Below are 11,420 nucleotides of genomic sequence, written 5' to 3'. Positions count from 1 at the left end.
TCCATTCTCTCAAGTGTTGAATAAGATTTTGGATTATGAGCTAACTCTAGGTTGGCCAAGCAATAAGAGCGATCAAGCTGAATAGAACCGAGCCTTCATGGAACTTGGGCTGGGGATGGATCTTTAAAATGCCTAGTAGCAAAACGAAGTTGAGAGGAACTGGATTGTTTTATTGAGAGCAACCCCCATATACAGAATTGTGATTTAAGGTACAATAGGAGAAGCAAAGAGAACCAACTCTTTCACATTTGAACCAAATTTAGTAGAAATAGAACCAACAAATGGAGATGAGATGGGAAGATCTGAAAGCCCTAAAATCAGAAGTGGTAACCCATCTTCAGACCCACTTCTGGGCAAGCTAACTCTAACAAAATGCAGCAGCCAGAAGAAGAACTGAAGGGGCTCACTCTTAACAGCACCTTTTCTTAAAACAGAGAGCCTGTACACAGCATCTGTTGCAACCCCATCTCCTCCTCTTATTTATATATTCTGGTACCATATAATGCCATAACATGAGCCTTTCTGTATCATTTACATCAGACTCCATACTCATTTGCTCTGTCTTCCATCTTGATACATTTGTACCACTTTGCACATGCTACATACACCACCAAATCTAATGCTGTCAAGGTGGCTAGGAGGAAGTAAAACCTGTCCAGGTGACCCTTGTTCAGATTTCCCGGGATCCATCCAGGCATGTGATCTTCGGTTGAGATCTTCATCACCATTGTCACAAGCAGGCTACTCACATAGTTCCCCAGTGAGATTGATGTCATGCACAGAGCACTTCCAAAGCTCTTTAGCCCATCAGGTGTCTGCGCGTTGAAGAACTCCAGCTGCCCCACGTACATGAACACTTCCGAAGCTCCTATGAATGCATACTGTGGGACTTGCCAAAAGATGCTCAAGGAGCTCGACCCTTCACAGTTTGTGCAGTCTTTTTGGGCATACTTCAGTCTGTAGCACTCCACAATTCCAGCTGCGATCATTGCTATTATAGCTATAATCAGTCCAATTCCCATTCTTTGTAGCTCAGTAAGCCCTTTAGTGTCTGTCTTTCTAATTCTGCCCACCAGTGGATCAAGAACTCTCCTGTAGAGAAAGATGAAAGCTGCCACGCTCAGGATGTCAAAGCTAGACATGCTTGCAGGAGGGATTCGGAAGTTTGAGACTGTAGTTTTCATGGCAGCACCCTGCTCCACAAAGAGTGAGGCCATCTGGGTAAAGACCACTGAGTAGATTATGGTGCACAGCCATATTGGGATTAGTCTCAGTATGCATTTCACTTCTTCAACTTGTGTGATGGGGCAGAGTCGCCACTGGTTGTAAAAGCCCTGCTCCTGGTTGTCGGAATCCTTAGATGAGATAAATGCAGCTCGATCCAAGAACCTACAACGTACAGATCACGAACACAAGTTAGGCATTGTATGTTTAAGTTTATTAATAGTCATACATCTTCTATCAGATCAATTATAATGAGATATCTTCTTACTTGAATCCATCTGTGTGGAGTATCCTTCTGATGCTGTTGTTGGAGCACTCCTTTCCATCTCCTTCGTATAGGTCTTCTGCACTTGGGGGCATCTCGACCCTGAATTTCCTCATTGCGGCAACCATCACTTGGCAAAACCTGGAGAGAGGGTTGCCACTGGGCTTGAAGTGTCTGTACCTTGGGGTTCCACCCAGAAAGAGAATCAGTGCTAGAAAGGCAGAGCCTGCAGACACCCAGAACCCCAGAGCCCACATCCCTTCATCCTCTAAGTAACTCAATATGGTGTTTGAGAATAGGGAACCCAGGTTCAATGCTAGGTAGAAGTAGCTGAAAAAGGCCACTTTTGAGTGTCCCTCCTTGGGGTCTTCCTCATCAAACTGATCAGCCCCAAGTGTAGCAATATTAGGTTGATACCCTCCATTTCCTAGGGCAACCAAGTAGATAGATAGGTAAAATAACCCTATCTCCAAGCTTGAATGGGACGGACATGGAGAGTCTTCATTTCCACAGCCTTCAGGTTTGACCAAGAAAATGTATGATGACAGAGATAATGACACCAAACCCTGTCACAAAATGCACATAAGAACAATTAGAATACACCAGTTACTTCGCAATGGATTGCACAAAATTCTGGGACAGATTTTCATTTAAGTTAAACTGAAAGAAGTAGGAAAAGAAAAGAGTGACAATGGGAGGCTATACTTACTATGACAAAGATGACCTGAAAGATTGCACAAGTTTTGTATCTTCCCCAGTAAGAATCACTAAGGAATGCCCCAACAAGAGAGAAAATGTAGACAGTCCCAGTCCATTTGCTGACATTGTTAGCAGCATCAGCATTGTTTTGTTGTAAGACCCTGGTCAGGAACAGCACCAAGTTCACCCCAACCCCGAAGAATGCTAGAGTTGCCAGACCTTGATTCACTGATTAAATCAACAAAAAAAATGGAAACCATGCAGTTAGAGCCTTGATTTTCTTGGAAACTTTTAGCAATTCACATCAAACTAACTGCATTTTCTTTGAATGCATTAATCATGGGGATTCATACATTATTTCTCAAGTCCTAGAAGTTGTAAAATCCAATTTACTAGGTGTTAATTAATGGTAAATGTGTTTGTATATTCCATAGTTGAAACTTTCAAGGTCACCTCCCTCCTTTTTCCTTCTGAAAAATGAAAGAATCCTCACAAATGGGTCATTAGAGATCATAATAGAGGACCATAAAAAGGTTATTCTTCCCTTCAAGTTGCTTCAAAATACAGACACCCTAGGCATTCAATGTACCGAGAAGTTTCTTTTTTCTTTTTTCCTTTGTTTCTTTTTCAGTGAATCAATCCCTTTTGAGTTAAAATGAGATTGAAAGCTATAACCAATCTATATGGAAAAGAATAAAATTGTCCTATTGATAACTGATTCCATTCCCTTTCCATGTGTGCAGTCCTAAAAGATATGATCAGAACTGTATCAAATTGGCAGTCCCTATCCAAGTAGGACTCATAAGCTACCATTCATGTGGTATATGAGGTATACATATTGGCAACTTGATAAGCACACCAGGGCAAGATAAATTTTCAGGAACCATCTCTATACAACTGTGGAAAAGGACTCCAAAAAAATGCACTATGTTTTCATGAACTGTGAAGCGAGCACATCAATTAGGACACACCCCCACTGTTGCAGTGGATTTTTTGGCCATCCATTTCGTCAAACAGATGAACCTTAGGGAAGGAAAAGGTTCCTCTTTTTCCTCTTCCACTAATATTCTATCCAAGTGACCACTTTTTTATGTCATTATAGCCCAACTTGTGGGTAATATGATAAGAAGAAGGAAGAAAACGGGGTGTTTTTTTCAACCTTTGATTCTATGAGAGATTCCTTAAGAACAAAATAGAGAATATTATAAGTATTATTGTTCCCAAATAACAAAGAATGTTTCACATGTAGAATTGGAAATCCACAAAATCTACCCTTTAGTCATTTTGCTAATTCATATGGCCACTTTAAACTTAAGGTGAAAGATTGCCAAACTTTTTTTTTTCTTCTTTCCTGAATTTCTTTTGGAAAAGTTTCTGATTTACTTTAATAGAACAAAAGCCAGGACTTTACAACAGGAGCATATATGAACAAGAAGATGTATATTTTTTTCTGTTTTGTGGGACAAATAAGTGTATCAACTCGTCCCATCACGTCTGATCTTAGATATTACCTCTTGACTCCAAACATCATGTGCCTTACAAGGACACCCAGCCCCCTAAACTAAGCCCACTTGAAAACAACCCTAGATTTCACCGGACCCAAACAAAATATTATTATGAATAAATTCCATAAATTAAGTTCCATTTTGATTTCTTTGTCTTATAAAACTTTATTTCCAAAGACCCATTAGGTGGAACGCATTGGGACTGATAATCTGATGCCAAAGTGTTCCAAATAAATGAAAAATAAAAAATCCATGCAGGTGAGTTTTCAAGACTAACGTGCCACGTGGCACAGACCCATGCCATGCAGTGGGAACTCTCTGATTACGTGTCAGTCACGTCTTCTTCTTTATGTGCATGCTTCCCTCACTCTGCAACTTTCCCTCCCTAAAAACCAGCTGTCTTATACATCTCCCTCATGTCCTTCACCTAAGAATGCAAACAAAGGGTTTTGTTTTTACTGCAAAAGGGCACGTCACACACGTCTCCTTCCTATCTGTTAAAGGCGTTTTTTTATTCCAGTTGAACAAACAAATAGTAATTGAATCTCACTCTCTCTAGTGGATCAACAGCTTCCACGAGCCACCCAGAAAATGAATAAAACCTTCCATTAATTCAATCACTATATATCTACATGTATGTATATTCTTTTAGTGCGTTAAAGCTAAGCAAAAAATGAGGCAAGAGTATGTTCCTTAAGACTAAGAGCCTTGCTTGTTGGGACCCATTTCTCCGGTAAGAGAAATCATAAGCCAGAAAGCTTGTGTAATGGCACTTTTTTATTTCTTCTATACTTAAAAGACTTCATAACCAAGAAGTCAAAATTATTTGAGGGTCTCAAAGCGTTATAATTCATATATATATATATATATATATATAATATACTAGACTTAACTTTGTAGCTAGGAAGCCTAGGTTGGATATGGATCATCTACGGAATGGAGTCTACATAGTGCGTATAAATATATATATAATAGAAAGAGTGACATATGGAAAGAAAAAGAAAATCAAAGCCAGTTATGTATTTATTTATGGATATTTTTTTTCTTTATTTTACTTTATGTTTTTATGTCTTTGGTGAGATGTTGTGGAGCTTACAGAGTATGATGATTCCTGCAAACCATTTTCCACTCCTTGATCGGATTGCAGGGTTGCCACGGCAATCCACTGTTCCATCAAGAGTGCATGCTTCTTCTCCTGCTTTGAACTTCACCTGAAAAGATAAATAATAAGCAAATTCAAGCCAAAAATTGATATATTCAGCTTTTTTTTTCATAAAAAAATCAGGACTGATATCATATTGCAGAAATGCATGTGCTGATCACTTCTCAGTGGGAAGAGAAGAAATGGAAGAAGCTGGCTAGCAAGCTACATATATGTATGTGCGTCTCAAACACTTGGGCAATTAAATTCAACACTAACCTCCTTGGACACCTCTAAGCTTGCCATTGATGAGAAAAATGAGAGTGCAAAGATGAAGATGAAAGAAGAGGAAGTCGATATTGGAGGAAGAGGAGAGGAGAGGAGGGTCCTTGGACTGAAAAAGAGGAGGGGGGTGGAAGAATATATAGAAGAGGCGAGGGTGGTACGAACGGTGGAGATTTTGGAGAAGACCCACATGGCAAAATCCTTTCAAATGCCGTATAAGAAGCACCTTGGGATTGGAGAGGTTGTTTTTAATTAATTTACTTTCTCTTGTGTCAAAAGTTTAATGTGTGAATTGTGAATTCTCTCAAATGGGGTCCCTCCCTAATATCCATATTGTCTCTCACTGGGTTGGTCATGATTTGACAGATTTGACACCGTTCCTGGATTGGCCTCTTTGGCACAAAAACAGACTCGCGAGTCTTACCCATGAAATTTGGTTCCTAGTGCACAGCAATAATCTTATTTCAGATATTACTTTATGCCCATGTTTTTGATGATACGATTTGGTGGCTTTTTTCTTTCTATCTTTCTGAGTTCATTGCATGCACAAATCCCATGTGGTCCTTCATTTATTACACAACATTGTAACCTTACTTTACCTTAATTATTTGGAGTCTGTCACACAAATCTTTGTTCCCACTTTATAGTCTGTAATGCAAAAGAAATATCTAAGGTTTGTTAATTCTAGGATTAATGTAGGTCGAGTTCCATAATGCTTCTTCACTTGACACGTCTCCTTTAATTGTTTCATACTTAATCTTTTGAAGTGCTAATATAATTAATATATATGTTATTGAGATGGACGACCCGCACAAGTAAACATAAATTTTGTTCGTATGCTCTTTATATTGGAAAGGTTTTTCAAAGTATCCATGGGGTATAATCTCTTAGAGAAGAATAAGAAGATGATTCTAGTAATAAGTGAAGTTAAAGTCGCCTTATGGAATAAATCATGAATTATTTCATCATATGATTAGGTTTTTGCATCCGACACCTTTATGTTTGTTGCTCAATTATTATAAAGAGATAAGAATATTCCCTAGTTGTTCCCATTTCCCTCGAGAGTTTTCTCTCCTTAGTGGAAACATCTGCATTCTAAGGATCACCACTTCAAGTGAATGTTGAATTATGAGCAAATAATGCTGCTTTTTTATAGACTTTATGCCACTCAAGTTGCTAAGACATCTCTCTTCTATATCCTAATGTGCCAGCTTACTTTTCTCCCTCTCCAACTGGAAAGCCAAGCAAATATTCCTCACACCATATTCTAAAAGGTATTTACTCTAACATATTAGTCACCATGCAAAACTTTGGATTGGATCATCGGACTCATCCATTTCTCTTTCGTATGAATTCCTTTTCTCCCGTCAACCGCAATACGGTACTATACAGTATGTTCTTTTGCGTATTTGATTCCCTAGTTATCAATGGGAACACATGTCCCGCGTCGATTTTAGGGTTTTCCACATAATCACAACATTCGAATTATCCACCAGAAACGTAAATTATATGCTAGTCATCCTAGACCTCTCAAAAGATTCACTATGTCTAATCTCTATTTAGACTTCAATTATGTAGAAAGGCACCTAATTCGGAATTTTAACCATATCAAGCCAATATTCCTAATTTTGTCACACTTTTGCTTTAATAATTTTCTTGGCAACCAAACGAAATTAATTAAAAGTAGATCAAAGATTGGGATATGTAGAGTTAGTTGGACCAACAGATACATATCAGCTAAATGCTCAACTGTCTTACTTGAGAGGGACTTAAGCATATATATGTACGCTGAAAAAGGATCTCCTAATAGTCATGCGCAGCCCATATTGATAAGTCTATGACAAGCAGTGTTTTTGGCCATGTCATTCCAACAAGTAAAAGCAAGAAAACTGACCAGAATACATGATTCTAATTCAATTCCAAGTCTCTGTTGACAATGAAATTACAAGCGTTTTCTAACGACAAATTAATTAATCCAATTTTCCTACCGATCAAACTCCGTAGGAAGAAACAAAATAAGAGGCGGCTGACTTGCTTCAAATCCAACAAGAGGGCCATGATAATATCGACACCATCATGATGAACCCTCAGCCTCCATGGCAAGTAGGCCAACACCTTAGAAAGAGTAGTTGAGATGTTTCTGGGAAATGCATGGTGGGGGATGTGTGTTTGCACGAGGTTGAATTGAGTCCGCCAACCTCCTGCTCTACTGTCACCGCTAGATTCTGTGGGGGTTTACGTAATGAAGTTAATTTGCTAATTAATCTGTATAAGGCCGATCTTCAACCCTCTTCTGCTTCATCACTTGGTCACAAAATTAATATGCTAAGAGAAATGATAAAAGTAACCAACCATTTTCCATAATTTTGAGGTGTATATATAATATTGGGACGTACTAAATCTACTTTGTGCAAATTAGGTTTGAACGCCATGTCTTGTTGTAGTAGCACTTTTAGTTTTGGCAGGACACACTTGATCGAATCATCGGGGAACTTACAGCTCATGACAGATGTTCATATATTCTATTGAACTCCAATATTTAGTCCTAAATCAGATCCATCCCTTTTGTACACTAACAGTTTAAAGGCGAACAAAAAGAAAAATTAAATGCATGTTAAAAGGAATACAACTGTTAAGCATGAGCCAATAACCCCTTCCCCAGAAAGAATAAAAGCTGAAAAAGAGAAAGAAAGAAGACAAGCTCGTGATGGACGGCAATTGGAGAGAGGAGTGGGGTAGAGGCACCACTGCATGGAAGAACTGACAAGTGCTTGACCCCCATATAGTCCAATTAGTCGGGCAAAGTCGCCAAAGCTTGCACCAAAGCTAATTTGGTGTGCCCAAGCTGTCAGTATAATCATTTTTTTTAGAGTTAGGTATCCCGACGTATGAAACCAGCTATATTGGAAAACAAAAAAACAGGCAGGTGAAGGTGTGAGTGTTCAAATTAATGGTTCAATATGGTCACCTAACCATGACTGTGAAACGCAATTGTGCGTATTTTGTTGATGCACTGACTTATCTAAAGCAGCCCCATGAAGCCAATTTCGATAGTCTTACGCATGCATACACTATTGTGCTCAAGAAAAGTTGGTGTCAATTTTTAATTGTGTGCCGGAGATGGCTTATCATCTGCAGCCATGCCTCCAATTTGCTGCTTTTCTCTCAATTTATTTACCCCTATTTGTCAACGTCAAGGAGTCAGATTCCACCGCTACATTTTCTATATATCAACATCATGCTGGACAGAAATAGAATACAATAAATGGATTGAATTCCATGGACTGAACGAACTTCTTGCATCATTTGAATTGATTAAGGCAGACAAGTAGGCGTTTTAGTCCAGGCTCACAAGCACACTTGTAGAAATTCATTGGTTGGTCTTACGTCGTGACCCAACTAAGCTCACAACTTTCTTGTATCTTCGTCTGCATTTTAAAGTTTTCTACTGCTTTACCACTATTAATGAGTACCCCATTTTAACCTGCTACTCAATATTCAAATTCACTTATCAATCCATCTTATACATGGAAAGTTCGAAATCTACCTAACAAATTATCAGGTTTTTGTTTTCCATTTGGTGGATTGTGCATGTCATGGAAATAATGATCATCTTATAAAGGACTTAATCATTGAGTGTATGACCTTCATTCTGGTAAATATCGGCGTCTGAGGCCACTACAAACAGGAGCTGGGATACCCCATCTGGGCCATATATCCACCATGTTTTCCGTCACTTAAAGCCACTAGTTTTCCCATAGTTGCGTCCTCCATTTCCATATAGAAAAGGGGTAGGTCCAGCGCAGAGAGGCCGATGACTGTGTCGTTCCATGTGTACAGAAGTCTCAACAAGACCAATTCCATATTGGAATTGAGTGCATTCGAGTCACGCATGCCCATGTTTGGTCAGCAAATCTGGTTCTGGATACAGTTTGAAGCATAAAGTGAAACAAAATCATCTTGCTTTCATTCTTAATTAATAATGATTTAGTTCCTAATGGTAGACATAGACTTCTCAAGTCTGTGGTGATAGAGATAGGAGCATTTGTCTTTCAATGACATATCTTTTCAGTTAGGTCATTGCACTAACATACCAAATTTATATTTCATTTGCCCTTTAGTTAATTATCCATATTCGATTCATTTCTCATACTCTCCAATAACTACACATGTATATATGGTATATATGATAAACCTGCAAAATCATCAGCACCGTCTGAGGAAGACCTTATTACAGTGAAGCTCTAATGGAACTTCTGTTAGACTTATCTTATCATACAATCAAAAGGTACAACACTTTTCTGTATACTACTGAGGAAAAACACCATTTACACAACTAGGCTTGATTTATAGATACTAGAGACCCCCCGTATGATTCAAGCCAAGTCTCCTGTGGGGGGGAAAAGGAAAGAAATCAGGTCTGAAATGAGTGAGAATTTGAGTGGATTTTCTTGGTGGGGTATCCACGTTATGAGGTAAGTAATAATGGAAGATGCATCACCATGAACATCTTTAGTTTTCTGACGATTCTGTGAAAAGGATCCAGAGCTCCATGCACCAAAAGCATGGGAAGAAATTCCCCAGTGGTTCTGAATTCTCCCGAAACAAGCCAACTCAGCTTCAGTAGTTTTCATCCAAACGAGGGAGACATAGTGTTTCGCTGTGGAATTTAGACCCAACCCTCCAAGGCCAATAGATAAGTATATATATTGTTTTCACAATCATATTGATTAATTGGATACACATTTCCACTTAAAATAGTCTACTTAAATTAAATAATACTATTTAAATTAAGAATTTAAAAAAATATATATATTTTTATGACATATTTATAAAAATAAAAAAAAAATTAAAATCATAATTTTTTTTATTTAAATTCACATGTAAAAAACATCATTTTAAAAATTAATCTTACATTCAAACCTGTCTTTTTTTAAACGATTGCTTGTTAACAGATATCATATCTTTCATCTTTCATTTTTTTTTTCAAGTAAAATTATTTTTATTAAAAAAAATAAGTATAAACACAATCTATAAATTTATAGTAAAATAATCATTTTTGTTTGACGATTTTGACGTGGATATAAAATGTTATGTTTTTTAAATTAAATTTCATAGCTATATAGAGTTTTATAAAATAAAATAAAATAAATAAATAAATAAAAACTAAAAACCCTTGCATTGGACATGAGGACAAATTAATCTTACATTTAAACCTCGTCTTTTTTTTTAAATGATTGCTTATTAAGTGATATCATATCTTTAAGCTTTCAATGTTATATTTTTTAAAATAAATTTCATAGCTATATAGAGTTTTATAAAAATAATAATAATAATAAACTAAAAACCCTTGCATTGGACATGAGGACAAATATTAGTTTGTTGATACTTGGTTCAAGGAGGTAAATTAGTTGATATTATAATTCATGTTCCAACTCCAAAATACCCCTTTATTATCATTCAAATTACAGAAATGCCCTTTGGGGGTTGAGGGGAGATGTTCTAACTTGGATCTCTTTTCCATGTCATTATGGATGAGGAAGAAGGCACAATAGCAGAATGAGGTTTATTTTACAACTTGGGGTTTTAGGCCAATGCCTTGAAAGGTGGAAAACTGACACACACTTGTAGACAAGATAGATGAGTAGGGTTCTTAAATTTTTTGTAAAAGCTAGGTGATGACTAAGTTACCACTACCATCAAATTCCCATTAACAAATACTAACAAAAGCCTCACTTTGTCCAACCCTTTGAGTTGCCACATTAGCTATTTCACCATTCCATAATCCTACTTTAAAATATATCCTCACCAATCACCATCTATGTTTTACTATTACCCCTTTTTTTTTCTTGGGCTGATTGAGATGTCACTTTTTGGCATTTTAGTGTTCCTAATAGTGGCCTTGTGGTCCTTTTCACTTAGTTTTTTAGGACTTCACATGAATTGTGTGGAACTCGATGATTTTCTATTGGGCTTTCCCTCTGCATTTAAGAAAAGAGGATTTGAATATATTTTTTCAACTTTAACAAGGAGTAGTGATGTGGATTAAAAATTTATTTGCCTTTTACATTTGATATGGTACAAAAAACCCCTAAAGAACTTTTTTTTTTTTTTCTAGATCAATTTTCTCAGCTGGATTCAGATCATGCTTGGTCAAAGAGAATCCATGATATGGAGAATTGTATCAATTTAAATAATGGGTCACTCTTGTTCTTTGGAAATTGATTAGAATAAATTAAAGTTAATCAAAACTTTACCTATTTTTTATATTGGATTAACAAGGTTTTTTAATCCAATTTTA

At 37.1% G+C, this 11,420-nt stretch overlaps 1 protein-coding gene across 1 annotated transcript; it reads right to left on the bottom strand.

The window, feature by feature from the left end:
- Positions 1 to 149: 149 nt before the first annotated feature.
- On the bottom strand, positions 150 to 5,259 carry LOC100252219 (protein NRT1/ PTR FAMILY 7.3). Its single transcript, XM_002278338.4, has 5 exons — positions 5,114 to 5,259; positions 4,790 to 4,904; positions 2,199 to 2,416; positions 1,493 to 2,055; positions 150 to 1,389 (listed from the first exon to the last, which is right to left on the bottom strand). Exons 1-5 carry the CDS (start codon positions 5,138 to 5,140, stop codon positions 537 to 539), a joined length of 1,776 nt encoding a protein of 591 aa, XP_002278374.3. The 5' UTR covers positions 5,141 to 5,259; the 3' UTR covers positions 150 to 536.
- Between the last annotated feature and the right edge of the window lie 6,161 nt (positions 5,260 to 11,420).

Source organism: Vitis vinifera, chromosome 2 (assembly GCF_030704535.1).
Source record: "Vitis vinifera cultivar Pinot Noir 40024 chromosome 2, ASM3070453v1".
NCBI lineage: Eukaryota > Viridiplantae > Streptophyta > Magnoliopsida > Vitales > Vitaceae > Vitis > Vitis vinifera.
The sequence above is the reverse complement of the archived record's forward strand: the minus strand, read 5'-3'. Positions and strand labels throughout refer to the sequence as shown.

Bases quoted from the DNA above. Each gene is read 5' to 3' on its own strand.
- LOC100252219 (XM_002278338.4), bottom strand. From the start codon at position 5,140: ATGGCAAGCTTAGAGGTGTCCAAGGAG. The intron at 2,056-2,198 runs GTAAGTATAGCC...ATTTTGTGACAG, and splicing joins TTCAGGTCATCTTTGTCATA to GGTTTGGTGTCATTATCTCT. The intron at 1,390-1,492 runs GTAAGAAGATAT...TGTACGTTGTAG, and splicing joins CTCCACACAGATGGATTCAA to GTTCTTGGATCGAGCTGCAT.